Source organism: Sciurus vulgaris, assembly GCF_902686455.1.
Source record: "Sciurus vulgaris genome assembly, chromosome: 8".
Lineage (NCBI taxonomy): Eukaryota > Metazoa > Chordata > Mammalia > Rodentia > Sciuridae > Sciurus > Sciurus vulgaris.
Window position 1 is genome coordinate 23,999,770 of NC_136468.1, and position 16,588 is coordinate 24,016,357.

The 16,588-nt window shown below is 51.0% G+C and overlaps 2 protein-coding genes across 2 annotated transcripts in view; both read right to left on the minus strand.

Moving 5' to 3' along the window:
- Positions 1 to 15,848, minus strand: CPA1 (carboxypeptidase A1). The gene is made up of 10 exons (XM_079149810.1): positions 15,737 to 15,848; positions 5,286 to 5,367; positions 4,626 to 4,859; positions 4,289 to 4,390; positions 3,995 to 4,096; positions 3,705 to 3,815; positions 3,212 to 3,302; positions 2,604 to 2,803; positions 2,075 to 2,159; positions 1 to 340 (listed from the first exon to the last, which is right to left on the minus strand). The coding sequence occupies exons 1-10, from the start codon at positions 15,775 to 15,777 to the stop codon at positions 153 to 155; spliced, it is 1,236 nt and encodes a 411-aa protein (XP_079005936.1). The 5' UTR covers positions 15,778 to 15,848; the 3' UTR covers positions 1 to 152.
- The window catches only part of LOC306667321 (carboxypeptidase A5), a 14,625-nt gene continuing 12,605 nt past the window's right edge, over positions 14,569 to 16,588 (minus strand). Inside the window, exons 7-9 of the mRNA XM_079149811.1 lie at positions 15,737 to 15,936; positions 15,325 to 15,409; positions 14,569 to 14,881 (exon numbers count right to left, since the gene is read on the minus strand). Coding sequence (XP_079005937.1) covers positions 14,694 to 14,881; positions 15,325 to 15,409; positions 15,737 to 15,936 — 473 coding nt within the window. The 3' untranslated portion in view covers positions 14,569 to 14,693. The remainder of the gene's footprint in view (positions 14,882 to 15,324; positions 15,410 to 15,736; positions 15,937 to 16,588) is intronic.

A 16,588-nucleotide genomic window follows, 5' to 3' on the forward strand; every position in this document is an offset into this window, starting at 1 on the left:
GTCTGCAGGAACTGAATCACCTCTGCCCCAACTTGAAGAGGTGGGTGTGCCACATGCATTCCACATACAAGTCCCAAGATTCTGCTTTTTGTATGCTCAGACTTTATTTGGGTGGGGCCAGAGAGGAGGAAGAAGGGTGCCAATGGGCTTGTTCAGTAGGGGTGATTCAGGGTGTACTCCATGATGGTCAGAAGAGCCAGCCATGTCTCCTGAGCCGTGGGGATGATCTCAGAGGCCGGCAGCAGGAAGCCATAGCGCCCAGTGTCCCGGAGCTCAAAAGTAAAGGAGTACTTGATGCCCTGGCTATAGGTCCAGTCAACAGTGCTTCCACTGGCTTGATCTGGGGCAAGAGCAAAAACAGAGGAAGGGTCAGTCACTTTGGAACTATCTACATGGGCCAGGTTAGCAGCCCAAAGCCCCAAGGCTTGTGCAATGCTAAGTAGAGTCTATGTCTAGCAAGGTCTGCTGTTGTCCAAGTGGCCTGGCTTCTATGAAATTCCTGCTGAGTTGAAGCCCAAGAAGCCCCAAGAGGAGGCCAGCAAGGTTGTCCTATTCATTGAGGAATGCAGTTGCAAAAGCCTGTCTGAAAACTCTCTCCATCCAATAGTCACCTTAAAGACACCTCTAATTATACCAGAATTCTCTGTTTGGAGAAGGAGACTTAATTCCCTGAGGGCTCTGGTCTGCAGGTGAAAGTGCAAAGAGTCAGAGTAAAAGTTAAAGCCCTGGGTCTGTCTTTCAGGAAGAAAGTTTTCCAGGTTTGCAGGGAACCATGGATAATGAAGCCACAGTCAAATTGAGCTGGGAAGAGAGAGTCAGGCTGCATATTAGAATTTAATTTGATGGCTGGATACAGTGGCACATGCCTATGATCCCAGTGTCTTGAGAGGCTGAGGCAGGAAGATCTCAAGTTCAAAGCCAGCCTTAGCAGCTTAGTGAGGCACTAAGCATCTTAGCAAGACCCTGTATCTAAATAAAATATAAAAAGAAACTGGGGATGTGGCTCAGTGGTTAAGCACCTCTGGGTTCAATCCCTAGTTTAAAAAAATAAAAAATAAAAAATTTAACTTGATGATGTCAAATGCAACAACAGTTTGCTTGGAACAGTTTCTAAGAAGGCTTGGGATAAAAAATGAAGTCATCCTTGAAGACTGTGACCCACTCACCCCCTAAAACCTGGGCATGTGTACCAGGAAGTACATGAGGTGGGTGTGCAGCCCACCCCCTCTGTCCCCTGTATCCCACTTCTGACTTCCAGTCCTCCATGCAGTCACATTGGTTTCCTACCTATTACCAAAACACCCCAGGCCAGAACACATAGTAGACCTTTACCCAGAGAGTTCCTCTGCCTGGAAAGTCCTTTCCTAGAAAGATATCCTCTTGGCTTCCCATTCATTTCCTTCAATGGCCCAAATTTCACTGTCACCTGCCTCCAGCCACCTGCCTCTCACCGCCAGTATTTAACCTCCACACGGGGCTTCCTGATTTCCTCACCCTGCTCTGGTGCCAGTTGTTCCCCCGTAACCTACTCAACTGTTTACTTAAGATGGAGGTCAGTCTCCCCTCCTAGAGCATAAGTTCTCTGATCTTTGCTTATTTTGCTCCCGGTTATATCCCCAGCCCACAAAACAGGGCCTGGCGCAGAGTGGGTGCTCAGTAAACATTTGCCACTGGATTCCATTTCCATGTGGTAATGCTTCTCCCACGGGCGTGACGTGGACAGTAGAAGCAAGTGGAGGAAAGATCGAGTATATTCCCTCATGAAAGGGCGATGGGGAAGTGTTTTCTTTAACTGAATGTCCTGGGGATCTATGAGTTCCAGCAGGGTTCTCAACCCCATCCACGCATGAGGCCTGACAAGGTAAAGTGACAAGCGTACTCAGAATAAGACAAAGTTGATGTCAGGAGAAGGCTCTGCCCTTTCTCCAATAGGCCAAGCCGGCAGCCTGTGTGGACACCCGTGCTCCTAGGTTTGGTGCGCTTGGCTACTTCCTTCCACGAGGGATGCTCCCTTGGACAGGAAAAGCCAGCTGCTGTTGGTCGGGGCCACCTGGAGAGATCGTGCAGCACTTACAAATCGTCGTGATGATGCTGCCGTACTTGTACTTGGTCCCGTACAGAGACGTCAGGGCAGTCACAGCAGACTTGGCCAGTGTATCCTGCAGAACACACAAACAAGGCCACTGTCATGGGCAGGGTGGCCCAGCTGGCAGGGTGATCCTACACAGGTACCCACAGAAAGGGCCCCTTGGTAGAAAACCCAGAACCTGTTCCACCCTGTGGGTCATCAGCAACACCATGGTCCTCTGTTCCTGCAATATGGCTGGCTGTCCCTTCCCAAGGGTAGTGCTGCAAGTTTAAAGCCCAGCCCTGCCCCTTGTTCTGTCACATGACAGAAGTGACTCAACCACTCTGTGCCTCCGTTTCCTAGAAAGAAAGTGAGGCTAGTCCATGAGCTGGTCCTCCCAAATCACCAGGGGTACAAGGGAGGAAGTGGGTGCTGGGCACACCGTAGGCTCTCAGCCATCGGGCAGCTCTGAGGGGTGAAAACCCAGGCCTGCCCAAGCTGCCCTTGGGATGAAGGGCAAATAGGCAGCACCTACCAGCTCTTCCTTGTCAGGGGCTGGTTCTGTTGTGTGGCCATACGGGTAAAGGAGGAGCTGGGAGTAGCTGTGGATGGAGATGAAGGCCTTGATGTTCCCATGGTTCGTCACAAAGTCCACAATGGACTTGACTTCCACTTCTGAGTTGGGGTACTTGCCGTGGTATGTCTCAGAGCAGGGGTTGCTGCTGGAGCCGGCCTCTGTGGGAGGGTGGAGGGCAGAGCTGGCATTTCCTAGCACAAGTAGTGTGGCTTCTAGGGCTTTGTATGGAGTTGGGAGAGGTGGGGTCCAGGCCATCATGAAGGAAAGGCCAAAGCCATCTTATAATCTGGGGACCTAACTCCCTTCCCAGCCAGGTTTGGCCTGAGCTGAGATGGGTTCTTACAGCAATGTGGCCAAGACAGGAGGGAGTTGAGATGGGCTTTCAGACCTTAGTTCCATCTAAAAGGAACTTCCTTTTACATACAAGGACTTCCGACTTGGAAAGCCCAGAGACCGAGTTAACACCCCATTACCTTCTCCTCACTGCTGGTGCAACGGGACCAAGGAGGGTAAGAAGCCATTCTGGGTGGTCCCATCCCTGCCCCCTGAATCACACTGGGCCTTACTCCCAAAGCCAGAGTCCCAGTTCCTGTTGGGGTCCACCCCAACACAGGAGGAGCCTGATGTGAGAGATCGAGTTTTGCGCCACAAACGATTCTGAGGAGAGAAAAGGGATCAGCCAACCCACCGCACGTGTACCAGATGCTGTATTTGTGGTAAAAATAAAAGTAGGGCCAGGAAGCAAACTCTGGGGTGGTGAGTCTCAGCTGGGGACACGTTTGTCTGTCATTTTGCCGTGTCCAAAGATGCTCCTGGTTTTGCAGCTGGAGGGGAAGGGGTGCTGCTGCATCTAGTGGGTGGAAGGTAGATGCACGGGACCACCCCCCACAACAAAGAACCACCCTCCGAAATGTCCATAGTGTCAGGGTGAGAATCCTGTCTAGGAGGACCGTTCTGCTCACTCTTCCCTCAACTTAGGGGGCTGTGATTAGGGGTGAGTCGCTTGTGAGGTCGAGGCCAGAGTGCATCCCACTTTCCTTAAGAACAGAAAGCTTGTACCTTGCTGTGGGTGAAAGCAAAACCATCGGGGTTGGTGACAATCTCCAGGAAGATGTCCATGTTATTAAGAATGGCGGTAAAAGTGGGGTCTTGGCCATAGTCCTGGGTGATCTGGTGGGGGAGGTGAGAAAGGGAGGGGGCAAAGGTTCTAATCAGGCATCTGCCATGCTAGAGCAATGGGCACCTCTGCTCTCACTGTTTCTGGAAGGGAGAGGGGCAGTCAGGGCTTCTACGGGCCTTGGTACCAGTCACCCACCAGGCAAGAATTCTCCTCACCTCTCCAGCCTTACCTTCTTTGCAAACCAGACCCCACTGGCCTGAGTGACCCACTCCCGGGAATGGATGCCCGTGTCAATCCAGATGGCAGGACGGTTGTTCCCTCCAGTACTGAACTAGAGAAGAGGCAGGGAAATGGGCAAGAGGCAGGTGGATTCCCCAAGGAGAAATCTACCCAGGCCAGAGACCACCTGTTCTCCAGGTATCTCAGGTTCAGGTTTGGTTTATGGGACTGCCCCTCAGGCCCGGATATGGATGCCTACTCTTACATGTGTGCCCGTGAACATCTATAAGTGGGCACCCATTACCTTCAGCACATAAATGGGTCGACCTTCATAGGTGTCGCCAATCTGGATTTTGCTGACAAGCTGTGGGTGCTCAGCCACCAGCAGGTCCATAAAGTTGTAGATCTGAGATGGGGAAGATGGGAAAGAAGGGAAGAACGGCCTTGATGGCTTCTGGGCGCCCAGACAGCTCCCTCAACCGCCCTGCAATGTGATGGAGCCATGACCTGGATCACGCCAGCCCCTTGGAAACAAAGCAGGTGCTTCCCACACCCAGACTGGCCCCGACTCTGGCCTGCACGCTGCCAGCTGTGAGGAGGAGAGGGGTGCCTGTGGGGAGTGGCCCGAGGGCTGCTCTTACCTCTTCCAGGGTGTGGTAGGTGGCATAGTTAAAGGTGTCAGTAGACTGGACCTGGGTGCGGAAGGCGAACATCTGCTCCTGTTCCTTGTCCAGCAGTGACTGCAGGTCCTTGATCATGATTTCATAACTGATGTCGTGGGACTCCAGGAAGATTTTGACAGCCTGGATACTGTGAAAGGGCACTCGGACGTCGATGGGGGAACCAGGCCAGGTAGGGCCTCGCCAGAAGTCCAGCTGGGGAGGACAGAAGCCAGTGCTGTCTCAGTGGGCTAGACATCAGACAGGAGAGCCAGCAGGGACAGGACCAACCTGGGAGCAGGTGTTGGTGCCAGAACCCTCAGTATAGATGGGGATGGAGCAAGGGTGTTGAGGGCAGAGAAAGAAGGAAAAACCTTGGGGTCTGGACAGAGTCAAGCATGATCACAGCAATGGCCAGGAAGCAGAGTGGAGAGGCTTCTAGACAGCAAGACAGAGAAAGGAAATGGAAAGGGGTTCTACCACTTTGTCAGATGCTCCCAGGCAGCCAGACTTGAAACTGGGGGATTGAAGTCACTTCCAAATAGGGCCCGTGACTCCTTTCTGAGAGGTGCCACGTGATTAAAGCGGGAGAGTTGGTAGCCTGGGAGTACCAGGGGGTCTCAGGGTCTCTCCGCCTCTGACCTGCAGGTGCTCCAGGTCTTCCAACTCCTTCACCTTCTGCACCTGGGCTTCGTCGGCTGCAGAGATTCGGAGCACCTGGTGCCTGGGCAAAGCAGGAGGGAAACTGAGCACCTGAGCCAGTTCCTGCCCTGGCTGCAAACACTCCCCAGAGCAGGCAAGAGGCAGCCTGGAATCCCCAGTCTCGGTCCTCTGGGCTGGAGCAGGAAGAGGCACCACAGAGACTTCTGTCTTGGGAGGCCAAGCTCTCCCCATATTGGAAAATCCTAGACTTATTGCCGTCCCCATCTGTTTAAACAATTTTTCTCTCTCCCAAGCAGGCCAGGCCTCCTCTCTCTTCCTCTCCTGAAAATTCCTCCTCATCTCCAAGGCTCAGACTGTCCTGAGAGACCTGGACCCCCGCCAGCCTGCCGCCCCAGGGTGGTGCCAGCCGTGCTCTCTGGCTGGTTCCCGCATGTCTGTCTCCTCCAGACACTGGCTAGGGTGAGTCCTCCCCGTCTCCCCTCTGGCCTCTCCTCCTCTCCATGCCCCTACCCCACAAAGTCCTCATAGCCAAGGACAGTTCCCAGCAGCACACTCAAAACCAGTAGTCCCCTCATGCTGCGGCCGTTAAGGTCAGACTGAGGCTGACACTGAGGTCTGGGCCTTTTAAATCAGGGCAGCGTTCTCCTGGCTGTGCCTGAGGGCTGTGCTCCTCTTGCACCTGGACCTAGTCTCACAGGGAGGAGGGGTGGGGGTTCCGAGCTCTGGCACCTTCTCACCCTCTCTGATATGATAAAGTGGCAGGGAATGGGGCAGCTGGAAAGATAAACCAGGCCTCCACTTGGCCATGAGGATCAGCTGGGCCTGAGGTCTCCCAGCTGGGACTTGCATGTGGCCCACAGCCCCGGGCACCCAGAGCTGGGTTGTGGTCCAGTTTGCTTACTGGACAGTGGAAAAGGGGCCAGGACTTCTAGAGGCCACACCAACTGGGGCCTTGTGTTTGGCGTCCCCTTCTCCCTTGCTCCCGACTAGCAGCTCTGTTCCTAGAATAGAGCTGGGGTCCCCAGCCTCATCCAGCTCTTGCATCTGCTTGATTCCTCACCATCTTAGCTTTGTCCAGCCCTGTGCAGGGCATGTCCCCCTCTGGGGTCTAGGCCATTGAAAGAAACTTCCCAGCCCCACTCCTGGCCACAGTGGTCTTGTGGGAGTCAGGCTGTAGCAGCAGCAACTGAATCAGGAACCCAGTTCTGGCCAGCATTGCCCCCCACCCCATCACCATGGGACCCCAGGGTCTCTGGTACCCTTGGAAGAAACTAGAACCAGACGTCATCTGAATAGAAAGGGCCATGGGAACCAGGGCCAGACCCGTGTTGGGACTGCACAGCACACAGGAGAGACAGGAACTCACCAAGGGGGATTTGCCTGGGTCTGGTTGCTGATCTCATCGCGGAGGCGTGTAACCCAAATCCACCCTAATCCACAGGGGCCCCCAGGGGTTCACCAGCACCACCTGGGGGCCCTGCTCTGTGTCACTAATGACAGCCCAGGAGGTCCTTTCTGGTTTCAAATCTGTTGCTCTTGCCTCCTCACCACACCCGCTTCCTGGTCAGCCCTCCAAGGCCAAGACGCAGTGACCATTGCATATGCACGCAACTGTCTGGAGCCTAGGAAGGCCATATACCTGGACTATCCCCTCAGCAGACACGAAGTGTGTCCCCCAGACCCCATGTACTGGCCTCACCCGAGCTTCAGCCCCGGGCAGAGCTCACTGCCCGGTGGGGCTTCCTCTGCTGCCTCTTTTCTCTCCTCCTTGGAATGCCCACCCTTTTGTTCTTCACCTTCTGGCCTAGCCACTGGCTCCACACTGCCACGATGCCCAGGCAGGCTGCCTTGACCTTGCGGGGCTCATGTCTAGCAGGGCAGCTAACTGGGTTCTCCATTAGGTCTCTGAGAAGCTGGTGGTGACAACAGGCTTAGACTGCCAGAGACTTGCTGGGCCACTGTCCTCACTATAGGAGACCCTGATGGCACATTTTCTGTGATGCTATATGAAAAGTTTCACAAGAGTTGTGGGCACTCAAGGAGAGGGCTCACCAAAGGTTGGCCTTTGACCTGGGTTCAACTGGGAGGGAGGGAAAAGGGCATGTACGTATCCATCTGATACTTGAACCCAGAATTCGCATTTATTTCTCCTTCACTGTTCCTGGGTGTTATTTTTGTCTCCTTAAGGAGACTGTAAATTTCTTAGGCCAGGAGCCTGGTCCTACTTGATACTCAGGGACATCCCTCATTCCTCAGTACTGTGTCCTCAAGCATTTCTCCTGTTTCATACTAGTAATGAAGGTTTTGGAGGTGTCTCCGGACTGCATTATGGAAATGATAGTTCTGTTTCCAAATGTAAATCTGTTTTACAGTTCTGAATTTCTCTTGATCACACTGTGCATATTGGGCCATGTCGGCTACTTTGGGGCTTTCTTGAATGCCTTCCAGAAAAGCCAAGCCCTCTGAAAAAGGGGGACACCTGGGGATGGGCACAACTCACCAAGAATGCTGTGCCAAGCACAGTGGTGGCGCTCCCAGAATCCCAGCCACTTGAGAGGCTGAGGCAGGACGATCTCAAGTTGGAGGCCATCCTGGGCAATTAGTGAGATCCTGTCTCTAAATAAAAAGGGTTGGGGATGTGGCTCAGTGGTAGAGCACCCCTGGGGTCCATCCCTATACTACACACAAAAATGGAATGCCTCTTTCTGCCTCCAACTAGCAATGGAAGATGCCGCAAATCATATAACATATGAGGTGGGAAAAGATGAGTTCAGTGCTACAAGCTGAAATCACTGACAGGAAGCTGGCAGCATAGTGTGGGAGACAGACTCAGGAGAAAGCTAAGCCTAATCCCCTGGGTCCCTCCAGAGTGCCTCAGGAAACTAAAAGTTATCTCTTGCTAAAGACTAATTTCTAGAATGTAGCTGAGGCAGGAGGCCACAGCTCTGCCTGCCCATGCCATGGGATTGTTTCATGTTGGTCCAAAGCAAGGGCAAAGTTGGGGACCATTAGTCCCAAAGCTGGGATACAGGCAAAGCATTAAGGCTCATGACCCCAAAAGAAACCACCAGACTGGGGTCTATACTGAAGAGGGAGTCACTGCCAGGTGCTGGGTTCAATTTGATTTGTTTTATGGGGGAAAAAAAAAATCGAATGTCCTAGAATCCTGAAGTGTCCCAGATGGACAGTCTTCAATAAATGTCAAGACAAAGCCCAAATCTCAGAATGGAGGCCTGTGGCAGAGAAGAGCCAAGAGGGGATGAGCCACCATGTACAAGGACAAATGGGGAGGGTGCTTCTGCTCAGCCTGAGAGGACAGTTGGGGGCATCCTTAGGGGGAAGGGCAATGGGCAATGTGGGAGCCAACAGAAGGTCAAGGAGGGCAAAGGCCTATTGAGATGAGCCCGTGAAAGGACACAAAGCACCATCTCTAACACCAGAGATATCCAGTGTCCAGCTCAAGGTGGTTTTTTTTTTTTCTTAATTTTCTGTAATGTATTTTCCTTGGGTCTCCCAAGTACAAGTTTATAAAATGCCGCCTACAGTGTCTTAGCTATGCTTTGGGGGAGTCGGGGAGGAGGACTGAGGGGGAGGGAAGTGGAAGGAGGGCCACAGAGCTTGGTGAAGCTGGTTAGGAGAGCAAAAGGCGAACTGCAGACCCCAGGCAAGAGGCCACTCAGGGGCGAGTCAAGTAGGATGGACCTATTAGTCTTTCCAGGGGTGGTTCCAAATACTCAGGGAAGAAACCTGGAAGACTGAACAGGCTAAAGTTGTCCTTCAAGACATCAACCAAGAAGAACATGATTTGCCCCCAGGCTTGAGATGGAGGGCAGTCATGTTCCACTCAGGCAGGCCACCCTGGGGGACCAGGCAGAAGAGGCTGGCAGCAGAGTTGCCACATTAACTGTGGACAGTCAGTAGAACCCATGGCTGCGGCCCAGGAAAGGGCCTTGTTACTGGGGAACATTCCGCAGAGCTCACCCCAGCCTCTGTCCCAACACACCCATGACTGTGTCTGCGAGGGGCAGCAGTCAGGCTTGGCTCTCAGACACCAACAAAGGGACAAGCAGTGTTCCTCTGAGGAGGCTGGAAGGACAAATCCAGGCAGCCAGACCAGCCTTCGAGGTTCTCAGATGGGACAATCCTTGGGAACGGTAACATGTTCCACAGATCCATCCCGCTGGGCCTGCCCCTGGCTGACCTCCTGCCCTGGTCTGCCACAGGCCTCTCACTCCCTCCTACGCATTGTGTCAGTCTGGCTGACCAGCCCTGAAGCACTTATCACCCACGTTCACTAGATTCTCTCACAGCCTGTACCAGCTGACGGCCTGGACCTTCCTGTTTTTCTAAAGGAGCATTTTACATTTAATTTAATTTTTTTTTTTTTTTTTTTTTTTTTTTTTTGTAAAGTCGTTTTCTCTCTGGCTCTGCCTCTTTCTGAAGTGGTCATCAGAGGGGAGATGGAGGAGGGTGGGGGAAGTGGACAGCACCTCACTGGCCTCTTGGATGGTGGCCATTGGCCCATCACCCCTGGCCTCTGCCGCTGGCTGGCCTCACACAGGACTCTCACATTCCAACTGCCTGGTTGGTTTGTTTTCTTAAGAAAGCAATAACCGCAGCACATTCGCTGTGGTTCTTTATGGCTTTCCATATGTATAATCGCTCTTTCTCTCTTCAGTTTTTCCAATGTTTTTTTTTTCTTTTAAATAAATGCTCATAAATTTTACTGGTGAAAAGGATGAAAAAACAGACCTAAAAAGAGCAGTTTGTTGGGAAAAGGAAAAAAAAAAACATGCAGAAGGTAGAAAAACTGAGCTCCTATTTAGCATTATATACTTAAGAAAATAAAAAAAAAAAAAACAAGGTTTTATGAAAGAAAACTCTTCTGTAATTTCTCTACCACTTACATGTCTAAGTCTTGAGCTGTAGTTTCACACACTTAACTCCCAGGCCCTATCTCAGTCCTGGGGAAGCAGCAGTGAGCCGGAACTCGGCATGAACCCTGGCTCTAGTCTTCTCTCAGCCATTACAGTCACATGGGCCTTGTGCAAATTTCATTATCCAGAATCCCCAATATTTACAACTGCAAAATTAGAGGGTTGGTCTACAACATCTGGAAAGTTCTGTGGCTTTATGATTACCTACAGAAAGAGGTCCATCAGATCCTCCCTGGCCCTCAGAAAAGATGTCACAGTCTCTGTTGACTCCTTCCCAACATCCACTCTTCCTCCTTAACACCGGAACTCACTTTTATTTGGGGGCAGCAATTTGCCCAACTATAGAGCAATTTCCCAGCCTCCCTTGCAGCTGGGTGTGGCCACATGACACCGTTCCAACCAACAACATGTACATTTAAGTCCGTGGACCAGCCAACTCACCTGGCTCACCTTCTCCTCCTTGCTCTTCCTGCCTGGAATTTAGTTGTATGATGACAGTAGAGCAGCCATCTTGCAACTTGTCAAAATACAAGAAATGTGCTGCACAGTGACATTTAGGCCAACCACCAATGACAGTGGTCCCAGGAGATTATAATGGAGCTGAAAATGTTCCTCTTGCCTAGTGACATGTAGCCATTGTAGAGTTGCTGTGGTATACCACATTGCTCCTGTGTTTGCAATGATGTAACAAACCTACCAACTGCCAGTCATATAAAAGTAGAGCACAGACAATTATATAAAGTACATAATACTGATAAAAACAGTAAATGACTATGCTACTGGTTCCTGTATTTACTACACTCTACTTTTTTTTCTAATTTTTCAGTTGTATGTGGACACAATACCTTTATTTTATTTATTTTTACGTAATGCCAAGGATCAAACCCAGTGCCTCAGGCATGCTAGGCAAGTGTTCTACCACTGAGCTACAGTCACAGCCCCAACACTTTACTTCTTATTGTTATTTTAGAATGTACTCCTACTTTAAAAAAAAAAAAAAAGTTTACCATAAAACAATGTGACTTTTACACCAGGAACAGCTGCTCCTGAGTCTCTGGATTGCATCATTTTCTCTTGTGCTTGAATTAATCTCTTGTTGTGTTCATCACTGCCTTAGGAGCTGATAGGCTACCACACACACATAGCCTACGTGTGCAAAAGTCACCTAGATTTGTATAAATACACTCTGGGATGTTTGCACATGATTAAGTCACTTAATGACACCCTTCCCAGGACATGACCCCATTGTTAAGGTTTGTGAGACATTGCTATACACATTGTCTAGCAGAATGGCAAAACACAATAGGTCAGAAAGGTTTGGGTCCCCATGCATGAAGGAGTCACCAAGCCAGTCCACTGCCCACTTCAGAGGACTTCTTGTTACATGACGAAAATAAAAACCCCTATCAGGTTAAACCACAGTAAGGTGGGTTTCTGTTAGAGAAAAACACGTGAGACTGAGGAGGAGAAAGTCCTTCAATAAATGTTGAGTCTCTTCTGTGTGCCTGATGCTACCAGGAACTGGGTGAGAGTGAGCAATCCAGACATGGTGCCTGCCCTCAAAGGCTCACAGACCAGTCCAAGTACAAAGGACAAGTATCCAGAGAAGTCAGTAATTACTCATTATCATTTCTCTGAAGGAAGTAAAGGCGGCCTTGGACAGGAGAACCATGGGAGATGTCTACACCCAGTGGGTGGTCCTAGGACTTGTGGGAAAAAATATTGAAGGGGAAGAGTGGGAGAAAGAAGGTTCCAGACAAGAAGGGGCAGCATGTGCCGAGGCCTGGACTGGGAAGCAGCTTTGGTGCTGAAGGAAGCGGGAGGAAGCTGCTGAGGTTGGAGCTGGTGAGCAAGAACCTTGGAGGCGTGGAGACAAGGTGGGAGAGGAAGACAGGAGGTCCTGCAGCTTCTTGGAGGGCTTTTATTTCAAGCTATGGAAGGATTTCGAAGAGACTGTTGCCTTATGAAAAGACCTCCATCTGAAAAGCAGCTTCAGCTCCAACTTTTTTGTGCCTATGGTCTGCACAGAGATCTAGCCAACCTGGCTGCAAAACCTGGTTCAGACCTCAGGGGGCTTGAGCTGGAGTCAGCTTCGGGATCTGGAGGCAGGTGGTGAACCACAGCCTTAGGGCCAGTCCCAGTCTTGCTGCTCAGCAGCTGTACCCTTCAGCTGCATGCCCTTGAGCCTGTGCCTCTGCTTAGAAAATAAGGACATTAATAGTCCCAACTCTTATAGCTAAGAGGCCATGTGGTGAATCCCATAATGTCCTGAGAACCATGCTTAGGATATCGTAGGTGCTGGAAAAGAAATTCTTATGTCCATGGTAATAAGGACGTCCATCAGAGCCCAAATATTCCTGACTCTAGGCCAGGGCTTCTCCAGCTTGGCACAAGAGTCACCCGAGCCCCACCTCAGACAATCTGTGTCATTTGGGGGATAGAACCGGAATACCACCATGTTAAACAACTCTCCATGCACTCTGCTGCAGGTGGAACACAGGCCACATGTGAACAAATGATGACATTGAGGTTTTGGAGTTAGGAAAATCCAAGTTCAAAGTGCCCTCAACTTTCTGTGTGGCTTTAAAACTTCTCTGCAGCTTGCTTTTCTTATCTCAAAAAATGAGCTTATTAATAATACCAGTAAAACCCCCGCCATGAGGATGAAATAAAAATATTTGTGTAAGTCAAGTGCAGTGGCACCTCGGGAGGCTGAAGCTGGAGGATCTTGAGTTCAAAACCAGCCTTAGCAACTTAGTGAAGCCCTAAGCAACTCAGTGAGATCCTGTCTCTAAATAAAAATATTAAAAAGGGCTGGGGATGTGGCTCAGTGGTAAAATGCCCCTGGGTTCAATCAATCCTTTATATATATATATCTGCTTAGAGAACATAAAAGTTATAATCTCACACTCCAATGTGCAAAGGTAGAACTCAACTTTATTTATCTGTAGCTTATATTAACTTATCCCATGACCTTGTATTTCCACTAATAGCAGAAAACTTCAGGTTGGAAAATCCATCTCACTTCCTGCTTTAAAAACAAAACAAAACCCTGGGTCTCCCTCAGTCTCTTATGGAAGATTTTAACCAGAATCAGAATTCTCCCCTCCTCCGTTGCTGACTTTTCTCTGGCAGACAATCCAGGTTCTTCAGAGACCAAATTCCCCCACTTCCTCAAGGTTGCCCCACAGCACAGCTGGTCCTGGGCATCCGCATGCCCAGCCAATGCCCATTGTGTCACCATGGCTGCTGGCTGCATGGCCCTTGGACTTGGCCTTCTTGCCTTTACCCCAGGCCTCCCCGCCTGACAACCCCCTAGTTCTTTGCTCGGAGCTCTTAGCAGCTGCAATTGTGTGGTGCCTCTAACATTTGTCCAGTCCCCTTCCTCAGTCACTTATTAATTTGCTGATTAGATGCCCTAGCGGATATGGGCCTTGCCTGGGGTTCGATCATCTCAGACAGCCTCCTTCTGCCAACCAGCCCTGCTTCTTCTTTCACAGCCTGGATGGAAACAGGGGCTCTTCTTACTACATTCTGCTCTTGTCCCTGTCCTTCAGGGACTGGCTCATGGCCATCCACATTGTTTTCTTTCATGTGCGTGTGCACATGCGCACGCACAGACACACACACACACACACACACACACACACACAGAGCTTCAATCATTGTCTTGCTTGCTTCTCAGGGGCGTCTCTCCTCCCCTACAAGCAGAGCACCACTATCCCAACCCCTCCCATGGTGGGGGAAGTAAGGGTAGAAGGAAAGCTGGGGATGGGGGAAGGCATGCCATTAGGATCTCATGACAGCAACCCTTTAATTTTCGTGGAGAAAAGTGCCTACTTCATACACGACCTGGCCTGGAATACTACATGGTCACAAACCAGTGACCTGTTCATATAGGGCTATGTGGTTAGTGGGATCCTCTGAGAGGGCACCTCTGTACTATGCCCCTGCCTCCTCTTCTTCTTTATGGGGAATGAAGCAGGCGGAGGCTGCCCGTCTGGACCCACTTCTTCCTTAAGGGCCCAGAAATGCCACCAATAGAGATCCTCTCCTTTAGTTCAAACATCTTCCTTCCAGATCACGTTAAAATGTTAATGTGCTGGGACAATGTGTATTTGAGTAGCTTCCTGCGGGGGCGAGGTCTCGATTTTGGGCTCTGAGAACACTGCACGAGAAGAAATGAGGCAATCTGCAGGCCCCTCATTTTCCTGAAGATAGCAGTGGTATGAAGAAGTGTCCCCAGGCGTAAGCAACCCTCTGTCCCCTACTCAATGCTGAACCCAAAGGGATGGCAACCAATACCAGAGGCAGGAAGACTGTTTCAACTTGCATTTATTTCCTAGGGGTCTGGGGAGGGTTCAGGGAGGGGGTGTATAACTTGGATATCAGGAGTCCCAGGCCTCGGGAAGGAGGGTGAACCCCACCTGCTCTGGCCCCAGTAGCACTGCTAGTAGGGGTGATTCAGGGCATGCTTCATGATGGTCCGCATTGCCATCCATGTCTCCTGGGCTGTGGGGACAATCTGGGTGGCCGGCAGCAGAAAACCATAGCGCCCTGTGTCCCGGAGCTCGAAACTGAAGGCATACTTAATGCCGTTGTCATAGGCCCAGTCCACAGTGATCCCACTGGCCACATCTACAAACCAAAGGGCCAAAAAGTGCCCCCAAAAGGAAAGAGAGAGTGTGGCCATGGGGGACAGAGGAATCCTGAGTTGAAAGTGGGCCCTGGGAACCAAAGCCCCAGCCAGCCCAGAGCACACTAAGCTTCCAGACCCAGGTCTCCTCCTGGTCCCACCCAGCCCATCTCTCCCCCTGCAAAAGGAAAGCCCCCAGAGGCCGGCAGACTCCCCCCTGAAGGAACTTTGTAGTGAGCCCGGCATTGGGAGCCGTGCGTGGCTACTGCAAAGCAACAGCTGCCTGGTCACCACAGTCCACCCTTCTATCCAGATGTGGGAGGCAGCTCTGAGCAGCCCAGCTGTCTAACGGTACTTCCCTGTGGCTGACCAGATCTGCCAGGCAGCCCAGGGCCTGCACCTGCCTGATCCCAGGTAGATGTGGCATCCAGGGACGCTCACTCACAGAGGGTGGCGCTGATGCTGCCAAAAATGTACTGGATCCCATGCACCTTGTACAGGGCCTTCACTGCATCCTCAGCAAGCCTGTGCTGCAAGACGGCAGCCAGAGGGTGAGACGCGAGGGTTCAGAGTGGCTCCCTGAACACCCCGGCACCCTCAGCAGCCAGTGAGAAACATGGATTGTGGAGTCCCTGCAGCTGATCACGCAGATGGCTCTTGTGAGAGGGTGGCACGGCACCTCCAGCTTTGAACTTGATCACGCATGAGAACAAGCCCCGCTCCTCCCTACCACAGGGTGTCCTGGTCCAGACTGTTGTTTGAGGAGTGAGAGCCAGCACCCCTGGGAATGTGCCGGATATGGATTTTCCTGGGGTAGGGGCCTCTTCCTCCCCCAAGCTCTAAAGAGCCAATCTTACCAGCTCCTTCTCATTTGAAACAGACTCCATAGAGTGGCCATACGGGTACATGAGCATCTGAGAGTAACTGTGGATGGAGATCAGAACCTTGAAGTTCCCATGGCTTGTGATGAAGTTCACAATGGCAGCCACCTCTGGCTCTGACTGAGGTGAGGGTCCATGATAAGTCTCTGAACAGGGGTTGCTGTTAGAACCATTTCCTGAAAGTAAAATAAAATCACCCAAAGGGTTGGAATTCCAAGCTGTGGCAGAAATAGTGCTCACAAAATACCTGTATGCTCCCTTATATCTCCCAGCTTCCTCTGCAGTTTGGTTGAAGTCATGTGACTATATCTGAACAATGAAAAATGATGTGAGCAAAAATGATGTGTCACTTCTGGTTTGAGGCTGTTAAGAGCAATGGTGACTGCATCACACTTTTCTATCTGTGTTGCTGGAAGCAAAACATTCTAGAAAGAAGTAGCATCCTGGGTCCCTCTGTCACACTGAATGAGAAGTGCCAATGACAGTCATCTGCCTTCCTTAGACTGTGTGCATGTAAAACAAACTCTTACTGCAGTAAGCCACTGAGGTTCTATGGGGTGTTTGTTACTGCTGCATATCCTGGTCTCATACATCAGAGGACTGTAGCAAAACCATGACCCAGCAACTCTGTAAACTTTCAAGGAGCCTCCTTGGCTTGTCCTTTGGGTAAGACCCAACTGTGCTTCCATTGGAAAGACAGGCCTGCCTCAGAAGGTGCATCTAGGAGAAACTCTGGGTTTCTGCCCCAATCCCAGCTTCCCCTTCAGTTGATCTTTCTTGGTTTCACTGCTGTTGAGGGCTCAGACAAAATATCAAAGCTCAAGCTTT